The sequence below is a fragment of the Leucoraja erinacea genome, chromosome 2 (assembly GCF_028641065.1).
Source record: "Leucoraja erinacea ecotype New England chromosome 2, Leri_hhj_1, whole genome shotgun sequence".
Classification (NCBI taxonomy): Eukaryota; Metazoa; Chordata; class Chondrichthyes; order Rajiformes; family Rajidae; genus Leucoraja; species Leucoraja erinaceus.
Window position 1 is genome coordinate 45,314,116 of NC_073378.1, and position 23,998 is coordinate 45,338,113.

Sequence of the window (23,998 nt, forward strand, 5' to 3'; positions counted from 1 at the left end):
ACTCCAACTATTCTAAAGCTTGCATTGTCTTTTTCACTCAAATCTAAAGTGCTATAAACTGGGCCATACCTGATAGCACAGAGCATAAATAGAGATATGGAGGCAGAAGGAATTAGTTTTCATTTGACGCTTTTTTGGATTGAGACCTTTACTCTGGACTGAAAGTGTTGGGGGGGGGGGAGGCAGAAAACCAGTATGGGATTTTGGGCAAGAGCTGGCATCTGATGGCTAGATTCAGGTGAAGAGGAGTAAGTTGGTGGATGGAATGAATGAATGAATGAATGAATGAATGATTAACCATATAATAACCATATAACAATTACAGCCCGGAAACAGGCCATCTCGACCCTTCTAGTCCATGCCGAACACGTATTCTCCCCTAGTCCCATATACCTGCACTCAGACCATAACCCTCCATTCCATTCCCGTCCAAATAACTATCCAATTTATTTTTAAATGATAAAATCGAACCTGCCTCCACCACCTTCACTGGAAGCTCATTCCACACAGCTACCACTCTCTGAGTAAAGAAATTCCTCCTCATGTTACCCCTAAACTTCTGTCCCTTAATTCTCAAGTCATGTCCTCTTGTTTGAATCTTCCCTACTCTCAGTGGGAAAAGCTTATCCACGTCCACGTCAGCTATATTTAAGAGGGAGTTAGATGTGGCCCTTAGCGGATCAGAGGGTATGGAGAGAAGGCAGGTACGGGATACTGGGTTGGATGATCAGCCATGATCATATTGAATGGCGGTGCAGGCTCGAAGGGCCGAATGGCCTACTCCTGCACCTAATTTCTATGTTTCTAACTCTGTCTATCCCTCTCATCATTTTAAAGACCTGTATCAAGTTCCCACTTAACCTTCTGGGCTCCAAAGAATAAAGACCAAACTTGTTCAACCTTTCTCTGTAACTTAGTTGCTGAAACCCAGGCAACATTCTAGTAAATCTCCTCTGTACTCTCTCTATTTTGTTGATAGCCTTCCTATAATTAGGCGACCAAAATTGTACACCATACTCCAGAATTGGCCTCACAAATGCCTTGTACAATTTTAACATTACATCCCAACTTCTATACTCAATGCTCTGATTTATAAAGTCCAGCACACCAAAAGCTTTCTTTGCCACCCTATCTACATGAGATTCCACCTTCAGGGAACTGTGCACAGTTATTCCTAGATCCCTCTGTTCAACTGCATTCCTCAATTCCCTACCATTTACCATGTACGTCCTATTTTGATTTGTCCTGCCAAGATTTAGCACCCCACACTTATCAGCATTAAACTCCATCTGCCATCTTTCAGCCCACTCTTCCAACTGGCATAAATCTCTCTGTAGACTTTGAAAATCTACTTAATTATCCACAACACCACTTATCTTTGTATCATCTGCATACTTACTAATCCAATTTACCACACCATCATCCAGATCATTGATGTACATGACAAACAACAGTGGACCCAACACAGATCCCTGTGGCACCCCACTAGTCACTGGCCTCCAACCTGACAAACAGCCATCCACCATTACTCTCTGGCATGTCCCATTCAGCCACTGTTGAATCCATCTTGCTACTCCACCATTTTATTCCCAACAATTGAACCTTCTTAACCAACCTTCCATGAGGAACCTTGTCAAAGGCCTTACTGAAGTCGATATATACAACATCCACTGCTTTACCCTCATCAATTTCCCGAGTAACCTCTTCAAAAAATTCAAGAAGATTAGTCAAACATGACCTTCCAGGCACAAATCCATGTTGACTGTTGCTTATCAGACCCTGTTTATCCAGATGCTTTTATATATTATCTCTAAGTATCCTTTCCATTAATTTGCCCACCACTGACGTCAAACTAACAGGTCTATAATTGCTAGGTTTACTTTTAGACCCCTTTTTAAACAATGGAACAACATGCGCAGTACGCCAATCCTCCGGCATTATTCCCGTTTCTAATGACATTTGAAATATTTCTGTCATAGCCCCTGCTATTTCTACACTAACTTCCCTCAATGTCCTTGAAAACCATAGCTCTTTCCAATTTTTACTGTTTCCTTTCAACCGAACAGGGACATAAAGATTCTGTACTCTTAAAATTTTACCTTTAAATGTCCTCTTCCACATATTTCCCATAAAACAAAATGTCCCAATTCACTCCTTTTAAATCCTTTCGCATCTCCTCAAAGTTAGCCTTTCTCCAATCAAAAATCTCAACCCTAGGTCCAGTTCTGACCCTTTCCATAATTATATTGAAACTAATGGTATTGTGATCACTGGACCTGAACTGTTCCCCAACGCATACCTCTGCCACCTGACCTGTCTCATTTCCTAACAGGAGGTCCAGCACCGCCCCTTCACTAGTAGGTACCTCTAAGTATTGCTGCAAAAAACTATCCTGCACACATTTTACAAACACGTAACCATCCAGCCCATTTACAGAATGTGTTTCCCAGTCTATGTGTGGAAAATTGAAATCTCCCACAATCACTACCTTGTGCTTACTACTAATATCTGCGATCTCCTTACATATTTGCTCTTCCAATTCTCGATCCCCATTTGGCGGTCTATAATACACCCTTATAAGTGTTGCTACCCCTTTCCCATTTCTCAGTTCCACCCAAATAGCCTCCCTAGACGAGCCCTCTAATCTATCCTGCCAAAGCACTGCTGTAATATCTTCCCTGACAAGCAATGCAACACCTCCACCTCCCGCCCCTCCAGTTCTATCACACCTGAAGCAACGAAATCCTGGAATATATAGTTTCCAATCACAGCCCTCCTGCAACCATGTTTCACTGATCGCCACAACATCATACTTCCAGAAGTCAATCCAGGCTCTAAGTTCATCCACCTTTCTTACAATGCTCCTAGCATTAAAATATACACATATAAGAAACCCACCCCTTCTTATTCTCTGTTTATTGTTTTTTTCTTCTCTCTCCCCTACATTTTGGGTCCGAGTGCTACCCTTCTCTGCCCCCTGCCTCACACACTGATTGCTAGCTTTCCCTATTTGAGTCTCTTCCCCCAACCATTCTAGTTTAAAGTCTCCCCAGTAGCCTTTGCAAATCTCCCCGCCAGGATATTGGTCCCCCTCGAGTTCCCCTTGAGTTCAAGTGCAACCCGTCCTTTCTGTACAGGTCGCACCTACCCCAAAATAGGTCCCAATGATCCGGAAACTTGAATCCATAATGAATAAGTTTATTGGCCAAGTATTCGCATACAAAGAATTTGCCTTGGTGCTCCACCCACCAGTGACAACATGACATCCAGTGACAGTTAAGAATGATACATAAAACATTAAACATTAATAATAAAACATTATTGATTAAACATGTGAATTAAATAAAATACCTGAGCAAAAGGAAGCTACAGATTTTTGGTTATTGAGTAGAGCAACTACTCATGGAAATAAGCTGTTTTTTTTGTCTGGCTGTGGCAGCTTTGACAGTCCGGAGTCGCCTTCCGGAGGGAAATGATTCAAAGGGTTTGTGGCCAGGGCGAGAGGGGTCAGAGATGATCTTGCCCGCTCGCTTCCTGGCCCTTGCAGTGTACAGTTCGTCAATGGAGGGAAGGTTGCAGCCAATAACCTTCTCAGCTGATTGGACGATTCGCTGCAGCCTCCGGATGTCGTGCTTGGTGGCTGAGCCAAACCAGACCATGATGGAGAAGGTGAGGACAAACTATAGAATTGGACCATCATTGTGTAGTAGATTGTGCTTCCTCAGCTGCTGCAGTAAGTACACCCCCTGTTGTGCCTTTTTGACTGTGGAATCGATGGTAGCCCCCCACTTAAGTTCCTTGGAGACGGTGGTTCCCAGGAACTTAAAAGACTCCACAGATGTGACTGTGGTGTTGTTGATTGTGAGTGGGGTGAGGGGAAGGGGAGCTCTCCTAAAGTCTACAATCAATTCCACTGTCTTACGAGCATTGAGCTCCAGGTTGTTGCGATGGCACCAGGACGACAGCTGTGACACTTCCTGTCTGTAGGCAGATTCCTCCCCATTCTGGATCAGTCCAATCAGGGTTGTGTCATCCGCAAACTTGAGAAGCTTGACAGAGGAGTCAGTGGAGGTGCAATCATTGGTGTAGAGAGAGTAGAGGAGAGGGGAGAGTATGCAGCCTTGCGGTGCTCCAATGCTGAGGGTTTGCGGGTCCGAGATGTGCTTTCCCAGCCTCACATGCTGCTTCCTGTCTATCAGGAAGCTGGTGGTCTACCGACAGAGGGGTTCAGGCACAGTCAACTTGGAAAGTTTGGAGTGTAGTAGCTCTGGCACAATGGTGTTGAATGCAGAGCTAATATCAACAAACAAAATCCTCGCATATGCTCGCATATCCTCAAAACCTTGGTGGTCTAGGTGCTGGAGGATGAAGTGCAGGACCAGGTTGACTGCAACATCCACAGATCTATTGGCCTGATATGCAAACTGCAGAGGGTCCATCAGGGGGTTTGTGATATTTTTCAGCTTGGCCAGTACAAGTCTTTCAAGGGTCTTCATGACTACAGAGGTCAGTGTGACAGGCCTGTAGTCATTAAGACCAGTAATCCTTGCATTTTTGGGTACAGGGACTATAGTGGAGACTTTGAAGCAGGCAAGGACAGTACAGGTTTGCAGGGACTGGTTAAAAATGTCTGTGTAGACCGGTGCCAGTTGTTCGGCACAGAGCTTGAGAGTAGAGGGGTAAACATTGTCTGATCCTGGAGATTTCTGGCTTTTCTGTCTTCTGAAAAGTCTCTCCACCTCCTCTATTGTTATTGTTGATGATGGAGAAGTGATGTTGTGCAGCACAGAGGGTGTGGGTAATTGGGTGTGAAGTGGTGATTGGAAAGGGGTGGTTATTAAGATTATTAAGGGTTTGGACACGCTAGAAGCAGGAAACATGTTCACGATGTTGGGGGAGTCCAGAACCAGGGGCCACAGTTTAAGAATAAGGGTTAAGCCATTTTGAACGGAGACGATGAAACACTTTTTCTCACAGAGAGTTGTGAGTCTGTGGAATTCTCTGTCTCAGAGGGCGGTGGTGGCTAGTTCTCTGGATACTTTCAAGATCCAGCCACAATCACATTGAATGGCTCGAAGGGCCGAATAGTCTACACCTGCAACTATTGTCTATTGTCTATTCCCAAAATGCATCATCTCACACTTTAATTTAGTTTAGGGATAAGACGCGGAAACTAGCCCTTTGGCCCACCGAGTCCGCACCGACCAACAATCTCCCCACATTAACACTATCCTACACTCGGGACAATTTATACATTGTTAACAAGCCAATTAACCTACAAACCTGTACGTCTTTGGAGTATGGGAGGAAACCAAAGTTCTCGGAGAAAACCCACGCAGGCTTGGGGGGGAGAACATACATACTCCGTACAGACAAGCACCTGTAGCCAGGATCGAACCTGGGTCTCTGGTGCTGTAGGCACTGTAAACGCTGTAAGGCAGCAAGTTTACCGCTGCGCATCCATGCCGCCACACTTGTCGAGGTTAATATTGCCTCTGCAAGTGCTCCACTCAGCTTTCCATCTGATCTGCATCCTGCTGTGGCCTTGGACAAATTTCCTCTCTATCCACCAACAATATTTGCGCTATCTGCAAATTTATTAACTCTGTCTCCTACATTCACATCCAAGTCATTAATAGATATCACAAACAACAAAGTTCTCAGCATTGTTGTATTTCAAGTTGATTGCCATATGCACAAGTGCAGTGAGGAACAAGGACAATGTAAATCATGTTTACAGAAACATTACCCTGCTTAAACACATTGACCCAATGAGATTCTCAATGCATTTAAGCAGTAGACCTATAGGGAATTGAACAAAACTATCATGTTTTTCTTTGGGAAAGATGTAATTTTGTCAATCCTTTGCAAATCAGACTCTCTTTAACTTGAAGGTAGACAAAAATGCTGGAGAAACTCAGCGGGTGAGGCAGCATCTATGGAGCGAAGGAAATAGGCAACGTTTTGGGTCGAAACCCTTCTTCAGACTCTTTAACTTGTTAGATATTTGTAAACTGCCTCTCTTAAATATTGTCAGTGCTAAATCATTATTCTGTGATAAATGTTGCTGTGAACAACATCCTTAGAACTAAGATTTTTACTTCAGAAACACCGAAATAAAACACTGCAAGAGTTCTCCTGAACTCCACTGTCCCACTCCATGAAACAAAACAGCCCAGACTCTCATAATTCGGTCATGTTGGTCAGGCGGTACAAATCATACCTAATGTTGTTTCAGCAAAAGCTGAACAGTGGCAATTAACTAACGAAGAAATTAAGAAATCTAAGAAAGCTAATATAATCATATAGCATAGTAACAAAAAATGCAACAAAATATCAAGATACTTCTGTGCACCAAGAAACAATGTTCACTTGTGCTTCTTAATCAGCTGTATTACCTAATTGCTGCTACTTAAATTACAGTTTCTGATATGCTACCCTTCTAATCTGAATAATTTATCATTAGACTTTGAAATCTGAAACACAGAGGCTTTCCTTTCCAAAGGCATTTCAAGCTAGCACAGCGAGAAAGCAGACAGCTATTAACCACAAAAGCTAAAGGCACTAAAATGTCCAAAAGACGGTGTGTGGAGTTAAAAATCAGTCAAACGATAAGATGCACAACACCATATTCCAGGAGAGAGAATCCATCCATGGACACTGGTAATGCATTGTTTTTTTAAGTTGTTTTTAAAGTTTCATGGATGCTTATAGAATGTCTTCATATACATGGTGTCAATAGAACCTAATCAATCACCATTGACAATTTTTTCATACTATCTTCAATCTTTCTCAGTCATTTATAATAGCCTTTCTTAAAAGTCTCTGTTCATTAAACAGTAAATTTTATGAGCAGAAATTAAACCATTTATGGCTGTCATAGCCATTGATTAAATTATACTAAAACTCTTATCACTGGTTATCTCGCAATCTGCATAATCTTTCACACCTATAGTTATAACAGATAAAAGGCATAGTAGTGGTTCTAATGAGATTATAACCTCTTGGAAAATTCAATCATTGACCAAATATTTTAATTTTCTTAAATAAAATGTTTAACTTCATAAGCTCCATTCTTCTGCACAGAAACTAGCAATTTATAGTTACAGTACTGTACCACAGTAACCTGTATATGATTAGTACAGGTGTCAGAGGTTATGGGGTTAGGAGGGAGAGATAGATCAGCCATGATTGAATGGCGGAGTAGACTTGATGGGCCAAATGCCTAATTCTGGTCCATTCACTTATGAACATGATCATAAAAATATCCAATGCCACTCAACTGGAGTATATTCAAACAGACTGTGACTTAGCATAGCTGAAAGCATGGTTGTGAACGGTGAGGTAATTCAAAAGAAAGAATAATTGGAGAAGCCCAAAAATCTTGGAAGATTGAAGAGTTTTCAGAAATAGGGAACTGTGTGATAATGGACAGAATTGAGAACAAGGCTGGAAGTGTTAAGATCAAAATGTTGATTAATAAAGATTTGTAACATTGGTACATATGGCCTGCATTACGCAAGGATACAAAAAGCAGGTTTTATTTAAGAATAGTACAGCACAGGACCAGACCCTTCAGCCCATGATATCTGTGTCAATAATGATGACAAATTAAACCAATTCTTTATGTCTATGTGATCCATATCGCCCCATTCCTGCCTGTTCATGTGCCTTTCTAATAACCTCTTAAATACCACTGTCATATAACCATATAACCATATAACAATTACAGCACGGAAACAGGCCATCTCGGCCCTACAAGTCCATGCCAAACAATTATTTTCCCTTAGTCCCACCTGCCTGCACTCATACGATAACCCTCCATTCCCTTCTCATCCATATGCCTATCCAATTTATTTTTAAATAATAATAATAATAATAATAATAATAATAATAATAATAATAATAATAATAATAATAATAATAATAATAATAATACATTTTATTTATGGGCGCCTTTCAAGAGTCTCAAGGACAGCTTAAAAAATTTAGCAGGTAGAGGAAAAACATGTAAGGGGAATGAAATAAATAGTAGAGACATGACTAGTACACAAAATAAAGACAGAATTCAATTCAAAACACAATATGAGGCAATTAATGCACAGATGAAAAGGGAGGGGGACGTGGGGCTAAAGATAGGCAGAGGTGAAGAGATGGGTCTTGAGGCGGGACTGGAAGATGGTGAGGGACACGGAATTGCGGATCAGTTGGGGGAGGGAGTTCCAGAGCCTGGGAGCTGCCCTGGAGAAGGCTCTGTCCCCAAAACTGCGGAGGTTGGACTTGTGGTTGGAGAGGAGACCGGCTGATGTGGATCTGAGGGACCGTGAGGGTTGGTAGGGAGAGAGGAGGTCAGTGAGATATGGGAGGGGGGGGGGGGGGGGGCAGATGGTGGATGGCTTTGTAGGTGAGGATCAGGATTTTGTAGGTGATCCGGTGGGAGATGGGAAGCCAGTGAAGTTGTTTGAGGACTGGAGTGATGTGATGCCAGGATTTGGTGTGGGTGATGAGTCGGGCGGCTGCGTTTTAGACCAGTTGGAGTCGGTTGATGTAGGTGGAGCTGATGCCAAGGAGAAGTGAGCTGCAATAGTCCAGTCGGGAAGAGATGAAGGCATGGATGAGTCTTTCAGCAGCGGGAGGTGTGAGAGAGGGTCTGAGTTTGGAGATGTTGCGGAGATGAAAGAAGGAGGTTTTAATGGCATGGCGGATGTGAGGCTCAAGGGAGAGGGAGGAATCAAAGATCACGCTAAGGTTGCGGGCCTAGGAAGATGGGGAGACAGTGGTGCCATCGATGGTGAGAGTGGGGTTATTGATTTTGCTGAGTGTGGCTTTGGAGCCTATGAGGAGGAATTCCGTCTTATCGCTGTTGTGATGCCAACGAACTTGCCTCCACCACTTCCACAGGAAGCTCATTCCACACCGCTACCACTCTCTGAGTAAAGAAGTTCCCCCTCATGTTACCCCTAAACTTCTGCCCCGTCATTCTGAAGTCATGTCCTCTTGTTTGAATCTTCCCTATTCTCAAAGGGAAAATCTTGTCCACATCAACTCTGTCTATCCCTCTCATCATTTTAAAGACCTCTATCAAGTCCCCCCTTAACCTTCTGCGCTCCAGAGAATAAAGACCTAACTTATTCAACCTTTCTCTGTAACTTAGTTGTTGAAATCCAGGCAACATTCTAGTAAATCTCCTCTGTACTCCCTCTATTTTGTTGACATTATTCCTATAATTGGGCGACCAAAATTGTACACCATACTCCAGATTTGGTCTCACCAATGCCTTGTACAATTTTAACATTACATCCCAGTTTCTATACTCAATGCTCGGATTTATAAAGGCTAGCATACCAAAAGCTTTCTTTACCACCCTATCTATATGAGAGTCCACCTTCAAGGAACTATGCACGGTTATTCCCAGATCCCTCTGTTCAACTGCATTCTTCAATTCCCTACCATTTACCATGTACGTCCTATTTTGATTTGTCCTGCCAAGGTGTAGCACCTCACATTTATCAGCATTAAACTCCATCTGCCATCTTTCAGCCCATTCTTCCAAATGGTCTAAATCACTCTGTAGACTTTGGAAATCCTCTTCATTATCCACAACACCCCCTATCTTGGTATCATCTGCATACTTACTAATCCAATTTACCACACCTTCATCCAGATCATTGATGTACATGACAAACAACAAAGGACCCAACACAGATCCCTGAGGCACCCCACTAGTCACCTGCCTCCAACCCGAAAAACAGCCATCTACCATTACCCTCTGGCGTCTCCCATTCAGCCACTGTTGAATCCATCTTGCTACTCCTGCATTTATACCCAACAGTTGAACCTTCTTAACCAACCTTCCATGAGGAATCTTGTCAAAGGCCTTACTAAAGTCCATATAGACAACATCCACTGCTTTACCCTCGTCAATTTCCCTAGTAACCTCTTCAAAAAATTCAAGAAGATTAGTCAAACATGACCTTCCAGGCCCAAATCCATGTTGACTGGTCCTAATCAGACCCTGTTTATCCAGATGCTTATATATATTATCTCTAAGTATCTTTTCCATTAATTTGCCCACCACTGAAGTCAAACTAACAGGTCTATAATTGCTAGGTTTACTCTTAGAACCCTTTTTAAACAATGGAACAACATGCGCAGTACGCCAATCTTAGGGGACTATTCCCTTTTCTAATGACATTTGAAATATTTCTGTCATAGCCCCTGCTATTTCTACACTAACTTCCCTCAATGTCCTAGGGAATATCCTGTCAGGACCTGGGGACTTATCCACTTTTATATTTTTCAAAAGTGTCAGTACTTCTTTTACTTTGAAACTCATAGTATCCATAGCTACTCTACTCGTTTCCCTTACCTCACATAATTTAATATCCTTCTCCTTGGTGAATACCGAAGAAAAGAAATATCTCCCCCATCTCTTTTGGCTCTGCAGATAGATGTCCACTCTGTCTCTCCAATGGACCAATTTTATCCCTCGTTATTCTTTTGCTATTAATATAGCTGTAGAAACCCTTTGGATTTACTTTCACCTTACATGCCAAAGCAACCTCGTGTCTTCTTTTAGCTTTTCTAATTTCTTTCTTAAGATTCTTTTTACATTCCTTATACTCCTCAAGCACCTAATTTACTTCATGCTGCCTATAATTATTGTAGATCTCCCTCTTCTTCCAGTAATTCATAGACCAAATCACTGTTAATCCCGCTGTATTTTAATCTTCTCTATCAGTTTACCATGGGGGACTTTATCAAATGCCTTACTAAAATGCATGTACGCAACATCCACCACCCTCATTGATCGCCTTCGTCACCTCCTCAAACTTGGTCAAGTTACTAAGACATAACCTGCCATGTACAAAGCCATGCTGACTAACCCTGTTTAAACCAGTCTCTTTCAATGGGAGTAAATGGGAGTAAATCCTATCCCAAACAATCCTCTCCAGTAACTTCCCTACAGTGGAGTAAAGCTCACTGACCTATAATTCCCTGGATTTGCTGGACTAACTTTTTCTCCTGAAGCCATTATCAGCTATCTTCTTCTTGCGTATGGCATGCACATTCTAAAGTTGTAGAACCAGGGTAGACATCCAGGCCAGGACAGCATCAGTTACTGGGTGGATGGCTTTGATGCCACTAGGGAAAAGCCTTATTGAGCAGTTATTCACGATGTGTGGGATGGTCTAGTCTGGATGTCTGCAGTTGCAAGCAGGTTTGTCTGTCATCCCCCACTTATGTGGGCGATGGGCTGTTCTTGCATGGAGGGTGCGGATTCTGTTCAGGTTTAGCCGTTGCTTGCGATGGAGGTCAAAACCCGATTATTTCACTGTGGGGTCTGTGATGACCTCTCCGTTGCTGGTGTTGGCATCGTTCCAGACTCTGCACAACTCAGTCTTGGAGTCAAAGTCTTCCTGGGATTTAACGGAAGACCAGAAGGGTTTGCAGGACTTCAGGCACATGTTGGGCAGATTGTTCAAGTCAGCATGGATGGGAAGGTCAGGGTTAGCCTCGATGGTGCATCAATCTTTCAACATCCTCTTCCTTCTGCGTATGCTAGGAGGAGTGATATCAGAGATTGCACCTTTCACGTGGTCCACCCTGTTTTGACTAATGCAATCAACCCGACGTGTACAAACAAACTATTAGCCATGTGAACTTTTTATAAAACTCGAACTAATAATCAATGGCTCATCTTTAATTAAACTTTACATTATTTGGGTAAACTTTTCATCTTGAAATGAACCGCAGCTGGAATCATTGTTTTTAAATGTAATTCCCCGTAAAGGTAGCAATATACAGGAAATCAACAGTAATAAAACATTTGTATAATTTGATTAAGTTCCCTTACACTTATTATGCACATGATACAATTTTTTGCTAATGCTATATCTAATTCATCTCACTGGGTTGATGATTGTTTGTCATTTACCTCCTTCTTCTGTGAATAATTGAAAATTTACATCCACACCATTTGGCTTTGTCTTTCAGAACCACAACATCTATATAATTAAAACTCAAATCTTGACCACTTCCTGTTTGCACTGCATATTGATTTTAGAAAAAATGCTACCACTTACGGCTGCGATTTTTGGCCATCTTACTCAGAGTCCCCCTCCGCTGCGCAGGACAAGAGGATTTTTTCCCATCGATGAAAAATAAAAGACTTATTAATGTTTAGAAAATGTAGAGATTCTCTCTCTTGTCAATCACACCATGAAGGCCACACCCCCCTCCGGTGGGAGGGGGAGGGACTATAAAACCCAGAAGTGTAGACCTGCCTCAGTTTCTGCGGGGGAGGGAGAGGGGGAGGGAGAGGGAGAGGAGAGGGAGAGGGAGAGGGAGAGGGAGAGGAGAGAGAGGGAGAGAGGGAGAGATGGGGAGGGGAATGGAAAGAGTGGTTCAGTCTGAGCTTGAATAACACTGCAACTAAACTGTGAGTGGTTTTACTGACCTGTGAGTGCCCTTAATGTAGTTTGAAAATGTAGTTTGAAAATGCAAAAGTTGGTTGGAGTGTGCCTTATCGGAAAGTGGAAGTCGAATCTTGACCACTCCCTCTTTAGAAACATAGAAACATAGAAATTAGGTGCAGGAGTAGGCCATTCGGCCCTTCGAGCCTGCACCGCCATTCAATATGATCATGGCTGATCATCTAACTCAGTATCCCGTACCTGCCTTCTCTCCATACCCCCTGATCCCCTTAGCCACAAGGGCCACATCTAACTCCCTCTTAAATATAGCCAATGAACTGGCCTCAACTACCCTCTGTGGCAGAGAGTTCCAGAGATTCACCACTCTCTGTGTGAAAATTTGTGCTGTATATTGATTTTTAGAAAAAACGCTACCACGTATGGCTGTGATATTTGGCTATCTTATTCAGAGTCCATCTACGCTCATCAGGTGCTGAGGATTTTTCCCATCGATGAATAATAAAAGAGTTATTAGTGTTTAAAAAATGTTGAGATTCTCTCTCCTCTCAATCACGCCATGAAGGCCCGCCCCTTCCGGCGGGAGGGGAGAGGGACTATAAAACCCGGAAGTGTGGGCATGGCTCAGTCTCTGCAAGTTGGGGGAGGGAGAGGTCACGACTCTCTATCTTTGGTGGCCTTGCACCCTGCTTAAAATGGTAGGAAACTGCACTTGAATTTGGTGGCCTTGCACCCTGCTCGAAGTGGCAGGAAAATGCACGAGTTTGGTGGCCTTGCACCCTGCTTGAAGTGGCAGGAAACTGCACTTGAGTTTGGTGGCCTTGCACCCTGCTCGAAGTGGCATGGAACTGCACTTGAATTTGGTGGCCTTGCACCCTGCTCGAAGTGGCATGAAACTGCACTTGAATTTGGTGGCCTTGCACCCTGTTCGAAGTGGCATGAAACTGCACTTTAGTTTGGTGGCCTTGCACCCTGCTCGAAGTGGCAGGAAAATGCACTAGAGTTTGGTGGCCTTGCACCCTGCTTGAAGCTGAAGTGGTATGAAACTGCACGAGTTTGGTGGCCTTGCACCCTGCTTGAAGTGGCATGAAACTGCACTTGAGTTTGGTGGCCTTGCACCCGGCTTGAAGTGGCAGGAAACTGCACGAGTTTGGTGACCTTACATGCTGCTTGAAGTGGCAGGAAACTGCACTTGAATTTGGTGGCTTTGCCCCCTGCTTGAAATGGTAAGAAACTGCACTTGAATTTGGTGGCCTTGCACCCTGCTTGAAATGGTAGGAAACTGCACTTGAATTTGGTGACCTTGCACCCGGCTTGAAATGGAATTTCAAGGAATAGCCGTGAGTCAACTACCAGCCCACCAGTCGTGAGTGAGTGAGCTGCCAGCACACCAGGCTTAAGTGACTGAGCTGCCAGCCCAATAATCCATTCGGCCCACAATGTCCATACTAGCCCTCTGGAAAGCCCCTCCCCCACTGGCCACCAATATTGCGTTGGGGGACCAGCCCTCCCATGTGAACATGGGACCCAACGGGTCCCACTTAGTCTAGTAGAGTCATATAGCATGGAAAATTTCCTTTGACCCAACTTGTCCATGCTTACCAAGATGTCCCAATTACCCCCGTTTGGCCTAAATTCAAAATCTTTCTCATCCATGTGCCTACCCAAACATCTTTTAAATATTGTTATTGCACCTGCCTCAACTACTCCTCTAGCATCTCTTTCCTTATACCCATCAACCTCTGTGTGAAAAAGTTGCCCTTTAGGTTGCTATCAAATGTTTTCTCTCTCACCTTAAATCTATGCCCTCTAATTCTGATTACTGTACCCCAGGAAAAAGACACTCAACATTTGGTCTATTTATTTCCATCATGATTTTATACACCTACCTAAGAATAAGCTCCTCACACTTCTCTGAATTAAATTATATTAGTCATTCCTAGGCCCTCTTGCCCCGCGGTAATTCTCAATAACTATCATCACTGTCTATGATACCACCTATTTTAGTGCCATCTGCAAACTTACTAATAGTGCCTTGTACATTCCCATCCAAAGTTTTGAGGGATAAGGGCCAAAAGCAGACAAATGGAACTAGCTTAGATGGGGCATTTTGAATGAGTTGGGTTGAAGAACCTGTTTCCATGCCGGCTTCCGTACTCTACACCTAAATCATTGATACAGATGACAATCAGCAATGGGTTCAGCACCAATCTCTGAGGCACACGACTCGCATACATCTAGTCAAAAAATCAACTTTTCACCAGCACCCTCTGCTTCCTACCATATTGTTAATTCTGTATCCAGTGAACTTGCTCTCACTGCATGACACTTTCCACACCATCATTCTGAACTATGCAAAGCTCCTGGAAATCTATCTTATCTTCTTCCACTTCTCTGAATCATTATTGTATGCTAGATTTGCTGTACAGACAGCAGTTGTTGTTAAAGTTTTCCTCCTGTTGGTGCATCCGTAATCATATGCGAACCTCTTTGGCCACAATTCATGTGCAAATTACTATAATTCATTATTGTTTTTAATTCTATGGTTGAATAGTCCCAAATAAAACAACCTCAAATCAATAGACAATTGGCAATAGACAATAGGTGCAGGAGTAGGCCATTCGGCCCTTAGAGCCAACACCGCCATTCAATATGATCATGGCTGATCATCCCCAATCAGTACCCCGTTCCTGCTTTCTCCCCATATCCCCTGACTCCGCTATCTTTAAGAGCCCTATCTAGCTCTCTCTTGAAAGTATCCAGAGAACCGGCCTCCACCGCCCTCTGAGGCAGAGAATTCCACAGTAAACAATCTGTGATTGTTCTAGGAAGGATGAAAGGATATTTTGAAAAAGTGAAAGTGTGGGAAAGAAAAGCTTACCTATCTACCTAATAACATTTGTATTTTAATGATACTATGAATAGAAAATAGTCTATCAAATATATTATTTTTCTAAAATGAGTTACATTATTAAAGAAAAATTTCATGAACATCTGTTAAAGTACGTTATTTTTTTTAAATAATTGCTACCCAATTATAAAGCACTGGATAATTACAAGTTGATATGATAATTTACTTTTGGAACATGTAAGGTTTCACTGAAAAAACAGGCAAAACTTGCCAGCACTAATTACTCAGACTCAGTAATGTGTGAGTGGCTAGTGTTGCAGGTTAGATCAGAGCTATTTTATGTCTAGAGATTGCTTTTGATTTACATTCAAATGATCGACCTTTTCATTTAAATCGCTTGTTGGATGCTGATGACTGCGTATTAAATGTTGTATAATTAAAACATATAAACAAGATACTGTAGAAGCTGGAAATCTGAAAATGTAAGAAATACACAAATCAGCAGCAACTACAGGGAAAGGACATCTTTCTGAAGCCATTTCCTGGAATGCTGACTACTTCCTATTATAACATTTTCTTATTATATTCAGCAATGTAACACCTGCAAAATATAGTTCTATAATTGAAGGATAATTATATTTAATATATTCTATCAGAAAATGTGATATTTGTCAATGTCGAAATCCTTTGTGCAAATACTCACTTATCATTCTGAAATCACTAGAAACAATCCTATTATATTCTCCTACTCTCCTTTTTCGTTTGTCCCACTTGAACTGCTGACTCTTATGCTTCTCCTCAGCATCTTGCTTTTGCTAATCTGTCACTACCTGTTGAGTAAGACCTCGATGACACACCTTTCAAAGAACATAATGGCCCGAAAAATCTTCTTTGATGATACTTGTCTTTACATCTTTTAATGTCACAAAAGAATATGTGTGTTATGATTGTGTTTATAATTTGTTTGGTTGTTTTGTTGTTTGTCTTTTGCACAAAAGTCCGCGAGCATTGCCACTTTCATTTCACTGCACATCTCGTATGTGTATGTGACAAATAAACTTGACTTGACTTGACATTGCCAATGTCATAGAGTTATAGCAAGGAAAAGGCCCATTCAGCCCACCAAATTGGTACCAACCAGCAAATACATATTTACACTAATCCTGGTCTATAATCTATTATGCTATGGCAATTCAAGTGCTCATCAAAATAGATAAATGTTTTTAAATAGCGAGAGCATTTGCTACTACTGCCCCTTTGGGTAGTTAGTTCCAGATTCATATGGCTTACAAAATCGTCCTCAAATCAATTTAAAACTCGTATCCCTTACTTCAAACCTATGCGGTCGTAGTTAAAGACCAAATGTTTCTCACCAATTTATATTATCAATCATATTCCTCCCCTCAGCTTCCTCCACTCAAAAAAAAACAAGCCCAGCCTATCCAGCCTCTCCCGCTGGCTGAGAGGCTCAGCTCCTGTGCACTCTCTCCACATCCTTGAGATGAGAAGTGCGCACAGTGTTCCAGCTGCAGCCTGCCAATTTGACAGAGTCATGCTATAACCTCTTTGTTCTGATATTGTATGCCCGAGTTCATAGAGGCAGATGTCCCATTATCTGCAGGAAGGAACTGCAGATGCTGGTTTAAACCGAAGGGAGACACAATAAAAGCTGGAGTAACTCAGCGGGACAGGCAGCATCTCTGGAGAGAAGGAATGGGTGAACAATCTGAAGAAGTGTCTGGACATGAAACGCCGCCTCTCTAAAGATGCTGCCTGTGCCGCTGAGTTACTCCAGCTGTTTGTGTCCTATTGTCTACCCGGCTCCACTGGCTGCCACTGTCCTCTGGTGTAAGCGGGGCGGGCGGGCGGCGGGCGGGCACTAGGACCCCGGGGTGTATCTGACCGGCGGGGGCTGTCATGCGCAGTGCGGGCGTGCGGTGCTAACGTGTCACTGACTGACTGAGCTCCCCTTGTGTGTGTGTGTGTGTGTGTGTGTGTCGGCAGCCATGGAAGACGAGGAGCGGCAGAAGAAGCTGGAAGCGGGCAAAGCCAAGGTAAGCAAGATCCCGCCGTGCCGGGGAGGAAGTGCAGGCAGCCCGGCGTCCGTCCACATGTTGCCGCCGCCGGGCCGGGTCGGGTCGGGACGGGTCGGGTCGGGTCGGGTCGGGTCGGGACGGGTCGGGCCCGCCGCCCCTCAGGTGCTGCTGCCCAGGGACGCTCCACTCTCCCCCAGCTTTTGTCACTAGCTCTGCTCTGCAGAGGCTTCAGCGAGCTGTGGGCGTCTCGCAGGCCTTTAATGTTGCAGTGCTTTTATTGTTTAAATGCTATGACAAGTGATTGCAGATCACGATCAAGGCCTTTGTTCTGTTGTTGAAGTCAACGCGTTAAGCAGAATGGATACAAATAAGACATTTGGCATAAGGCGAAATGGAACTAACCGCTCAGTGAATATTAAACAAGCACAACAAAAATCAGGGCATTTGTTTAAATGCAGCCTTTTAAAAACAAGATTGCTTTGTTATCCGGATTGGCAGCTCTTAATACTGCGAATCTGTTGGCGTACATACTTTTCAACGTCTGGAAGTACATGGAAGATAATACAGCTTGTGAGTGCTGCAGACAAAGCTACATGAGTGTAACAAGGAGTTCCAAAACGTCTGTGCACAATATGTAACATACATTTAGATTTAGTGTTTCATATCCCTAATTAGTATAGTAGACTCGCCAAAATAAGTTGTCCGAAATTGTTTGGAAAGTGGCCCAACTAGTTTCATTATCAGCATATTTTCATGCTGTTTCATTATCAGCATATTTTCATGCTGTGGCGTTGTGTGTGAATAGAATTGTGTTAAATATCATCCACATTTTGATATAGCTTTGTGTGTAGCATCACAGTAAAACTTAATTGATCAGGTTGGACAGAACTTGATTTGTGACAACAATATCTTTGTGAAGATAATTTAACTTCATTTGAACTACAATGTTTTGCATCCACCTGCTGTTCCATACAACTTCAAAACTAATGAATTGTAATGCAATTATTATGGAAGAAAAAAACGCTACATCCACCTATACGATTGGCAGGCAAAAGATAACAGACAATTTGAAAACTATGATGTCTGGGTTAAAGCTTTAAAATAATCTTATACCATAGAAATAAAGAAAGGTTACGACTTTTTAGTTTTTGAGATATACCTGTCACTTTTATGGACATTTGCTGCTTAACTTTATTTGCTGTTGACAAGGTGGTGGGCTGATTTCTTGAATTACTATAGTTTGTATGATGATGGTGCTCCACGGTGATGTAAGGCAGTTCTTAGTTGTATGATGGAGGAAACATAGAAACATAGAAAATAGGTGCAGGAATAGGCCATTCGGCCCTTCGAGCCTGCACCGCCATTCAATATGATCATGGCTGATCATCCAACTCAGTATCCTGTTCCTGCCTTCTCTCCATACCCCCTGATCCCTTTAGCCACAAGGGCCACATCTAACTCCCTCTTAAATATAGCCAATGAACTGGCCTCAACTACCTTCTGCGGCAGAGAATTCCAGAGATTCGCCACTCTCTGTGTGAAAAAAGTTTTCCTCATCTCAGTCCTAAAAGATTTCCCCCTTATCCTTAAACTATGACCCCTTGTTCTGGAAAGTGATTGATGAAACAGTGGCTGGGCAATCGAGTCCAGGATGATACTCTGAGAACTATTTTTAATCTGTCATTGGACATCCGGCAATCACTCAAGGCTGTAGCTAATGGAGACATTGGTTGTGAGCCACCTTGTTGCTGTCTGCCTGGTGGAGATAATTCTGTGATGCCGTTGGGCTGGGAGCACCAAGGTTTTGATCGTTTAATTTACTTTAGAGATACAGGGTTGAAACGGGTCCTTCGGCCCACTGAGTCCATGCCAACCATCGATCACCTGTACACTAGTTCTATGTCCTACACATAAGGGACAATATACAGAAGTCATTTACCTACAAACCCGCATTCTTTGGAATGTGCGAGGAATCCGGAATACCTACGAGAAAACGCATGTAGTCACAAGGAGAACGTACAAACTCTACTCAGACAGCACCTGTAGTCGGGATCAAATTCGGGTCTCTGGCGCTGTGAGGTAGCAGCGCTACCAATTCACCAGCGATTATGCACTGGTGGTGCTCTACCTCTGCACCACCGGCCACTGCATCACCCATTATGGATCCTGAGGGACGGATGAGAATATGAATTTGCATCTGAATCCCTTGGCCTGTGAAGGATGTGCGTTTGGGAGGTACTATTGTGCACACTATATACACCTGTCATGGAAGGAATTAATGTGCAGGATGGCTGATGGGTTGCCAATCAAGTTCTGTTCTGGATAATGTTGAGTTGCTAGGCAAGTGGGGGGCATTCCATCACACTCCTGACTTGTCTTGTAGGTGGTGGAAAAGCTTTTGAATTTTATATGTTGAATCACTCACCACAGGATATTTAACGTCCCAACTGCTTTTGTGGCCACTGTGATGATTGAATTTCTCGTCAAAGTGATCCTGCCTCAAGATCGTGGGTAATGTTATTGAAAGTCAAGTGTAGATGTCTGCCTCATCCTTGGCTGATGATTGGGTATTCCCAATGATTTGGTATCTGGCTCAAGGTGATATATCTGTACTCCTCAGAAACTCGTTGGGTTTACTGAAAAAACATTTAGCATTAAGTAACAACTTAAAAATAGTGAATTAAAACTGTATTAAGGTTTTAATTGAAATACCATCCAGTGGTCCTGAAAATCAGTCTGCCCAACGCCATATTCCCAAGCATGCTGCATTATCAGATTTCTAATGTACTTGCCAGAGAGAATGAAGATTTCATTAGACTGGTTTCAGGATTTGGCAGGTCAGGTAATGGGATGTTCCCTCTGATTGAGGGTTCTTATGATTGGGAAGTATAATTCGGAATAAGTAATTGGCTATTTAGGACTGAGATGATCAGAATTAATTTGCGATGAGCAGGATAGGGTGAATGCAGTTTTTTTTAATTTTTATTTTTTTTAATTAAAAGCATTGTACATGCATCTTAATCATGATATGCAACATTATACATTTCGTGTACAACTTCTATTTTTTTTTAAACTTTAAGCTGTAATAGAAAAAGAGAAAAGAGAAAGAAGAGAAGAATGAGGATAGTAGTGAAACAGTTTTTTTCAAGGTAAGAGAATCAAGAAATAGAAGACAGATTCCAGGTGAGAGTGGAAAGATAAGAAGGTGTTCAGGTGTGTGGTTATATGTAGCGAGCAGCCAGGTGCAGCAGTTGAGACATGTACATCTAAAAGACTTTTGGACAGGTCCATAGATAGGTGAGGTTCAGAGGGAAATGGGCCAAATAAGTGTGAATGAAACTCTTTTAAATGGTCATCTTGGTCAGCATTGATGAGGGGCCAAGGGGCTAGTTCTGTAATCTTTTGAATTTTTTAGTTGCGATTAGATTTATAAGCATTAAGGGGATTGAGGGATATAGTTGAAAAATACCAAAGGCTCAGAGAGCTGTATAGCTCTCCTGCTCTCATTTGTTAAATTCTTTTATGTCACTTGTAAGATAAATATATAGACAACTCAAGAGATTGTAGGATAGCTACAGGAAAAAATAAAAGGAAGGGAAGAAATAAAACATAAAGAATAACAAAATACAGTGTCCTCCTTAATGTTTGGGACAAAGACCCATCTTTTATTTATTTGCCTCTGTACTCCACAATTGGAGATTTGTAATATAAAAAATCACATGTGGTTAAAGTGCATGTTGTCAGATTTTGATAAGGGCCATTTTTATACATTTTGGTTACCATGCAGAAATTACAGCAGTCTTTATACGTAGTCCCCCCCCCCATTTCAGGGCACCATAATGCTTGGAACACATGGCTTCACGGGTATTTGTAATTGCTCAGGTGTGTTTAATTGCCTCCTTCATGCAGGTATAAGAGAGCTCTCAGCACATAGTCTTTCCTCCAATCTTTCCATCACCTTTGGAAACTTTTATTGCTGTTTATCAACATGAGGACCAAAGTTGTGCCAATGAAAGTCAAAGAAGCCATTATGAGACTGAGAAACAAGAATAAAACTGTTAGAGACATCAGCCAAACCGTAGGCTTACCAAAATCAACTGTTTGGAACATCATTAAGAAGAAAGAGAGCACTGGTGACCTTACTAATCGCAAAGGGACTGGTAGGCCAAGGAAGACCTCCACAGCTGATGACAGAAGAATTCTCTCTATAATAAAAAAAAATCCCCAAACACCTGTCCGACAGATCAGAAACACTCTTCAAAAGGCAGGTGTGGATTTGTCAATGATCACTGTCCACAGAAGACTTCATGATCAGAAATACGGAGGCTACACTGCAAGATGCAAACCACTGGTTAGCTGCAAAAATAGGATGGCCAGGTTACTGTTTGCCAAGAAGTACTTAAAAGAGCAACCACCGTTCTGGAAAAAGGTCTAATGGACAGACGAGACGAAGATAAACTTATTTCAGAATGATGGCAAGCAAAGTATGGAGGAGAAGGAACTGCCCAAGATCCAAATCATACCACCTCATCTGTGAAACACTGTGGTGGGGGTGTTATGGCCTGGGCATGTATGGCTGCTGAAGGTACTGGTTCACTTAACTTCAACTGCTGATGGTAGTAGCATAATTAATCCTGAAGTGCATAGACACATCGTATCTGCTCAAGTTCAAACAAATGCCTCAAAACTCACTGGCCAGTGGTTCATTCTACAGCAAGACAATGATCCCAAACATACTGCTAAAGCAATAACGGAGTTTTTCAAAGTTAAAAAATGGTAAATTCTTGAGTGGCCAAATCAATCCCGATCTGAACCCAATTGAGCATGCCTTTTATATGCTGAATAGAAAGCTGAAGGGGACTAGCCCCCAAAACAAGCATAAGCTAAAGATGGCTGTAATACAGGCCTGGCAGTGCATCACCAGAGAAGACACCCAGCAGCTGGTGATGTCCATGAATCGCAGACTTCAATCAGTCATTGCATGCAAAGGATATGCAACAAAATACTTAACATAACTACTTTCATTCGCATGACATTGATGTGTCCCGAACATTATGGTGCCCTGAAATGGGGGGGACTATGTATAAATACTGCTGTCATTTCTACATGGTGAAACCAAAATGTAGAAAAATGGCCTTTATTAAAATCTGACAATGTGCACTTTAACCACGTGTGATTTTTTAAAATATATTTTTTTCCTATTACATATCTCAAATTGTGTAGTACAGAGGCAAATAAATAAATGATGGGTTTTTGTCCCAAACATTATGGAGGGCACTATATGTACTAAATTATATTCTTTGTTGTGTGCCTTATTTTGAGCCATTCGAGAAATTACAATTTGAGTAATTTGAGGGAGTATTTTATATTCTTTGTTGTGTGCCTTATGTTGGTCATTTCAATTTGGGAAACGACAATTTGAGTAATTTGAAGGAGTATTTTTTAATCTTGTTTTCCAGCCATGCAATGCAGATTTGCACCATGGAATAACCTGTTCTGTGCAAACTGATAACATTTGTACTTGATCCAAATTCTCACCAGTTGATATTAAGCCAAGATATGCTTTGGTTATTTGTACACTGTGATTTTGCCGGTGTGAGGAGATAGTGATGCGGATGAGAGTTCACCTTGTTATTAAAATGCTCTATTTTGGTTCTGGAATAAAGATTGTGAAGTGTGCTGTTATGGCAGTTGATCAAGGATCATAGGAATGGTTTAATCTGAATGTCAACATTCAAATTCCTTTACTGCAACAGTGTAGCATAAATATTGCCACCTTAATTTCCTCTGTCTGCAGAAATAACCGGCAGAGTGGTCAGTTTTTTGTCTTTCATGAATGGGAATCAAGGGATTATTGAGTTTGTGCAGGAATGAGGGATAGAGGTTAAAAAATAAATCATGTTCTTATTTGAATGGCAAGAGTAAGAATGAGGCTCTGAGTGGCTTATTTCTATTTTTCTATTTCTATGGCTTTGTGGATCAAACCAACGTTTTGGTATTTCTTTGAGAAGCAGTGCATCTGCTTGATCTGCTTGAACTACTTCAGTCCTTGTGATGAAGGTATTATTGCAGTCGGGGAATGCGAGATTCTTGTCCCTAGATGTGAGCAAGTTGAGCCGGTTTCTACGCTGTATAACTATGACCAATTAGATTTGAGCAACCTTTCTTCATTTTCGCTTTGACTGCTGAAATACCTTGGATTAGATAGCACCCAGTCTTTGGGCAATAGTCGTCGGTATTGCAGCCAGGTCGATGTCTGACCTAAAAGCTTTCCCTATATTTAGTTGGCTCGGCTTGTCCTTGCCATCATGTTTTTATGATTGGAGTTGGCAGAGATGGATTATTCATTTGAACTTCTGGCACAGGATGATGACAAGTGCCGTCTTATTCACATGATAGTCTGTCATCTTTGAAGGTGAGAATGTACTTGAACTCTCTCTACCTGTTAATTATTTAATTTTCTACTTCCCTTCATGGCGAGATGCGGCCGGACTGAGGTTCAAGCATCGTCACAACTGGTGATGGACAATTAACCTTTAATTGTTAATGGAGTTGTCTAGCTTTGTCAATAGTGTGCTGCTGCTTTTATTAGACTTCTTTTAATTCTATTTAGTGCCACCCGGTTGGCACCATATTTTGTAGGTATGTTGCTCTTGGCATTCTCTTTTTCACTTGTC

The 23,998-nt window shown here is 42.1% G+C and overlaps 1 protein-coding gene across 4 annotated transcripts in view; it reads left to right on the top strand.

The window, feature by feature from the left end:
- The first annotated feature begins 17,211 nt into the window (after positions 1–17,211).
- The window catches only part of LOC129709537 (A-kinase anchor protein 9-like), a 200,255-nt gene continuing 193,468 nt past the window's right edge, over positions 17,212–23,998 (top strand). For all 4 annotated transcript variants that reach the window (XM_055656004.1, XM_055656013.1, XM_055656019.1 and 1 more), the window contains exon 1: positions 17,212–17,339. In XM_055656004.1, coding sequence (XP_055511979.1) covers positions 17,292–17,339 — 48 coding nt within the window. In that variant the 5' untranslated portion in view covers positions 17,212–17,291. The remainder of the gene's footprint in view (positions 17,340–23,998) is intronic.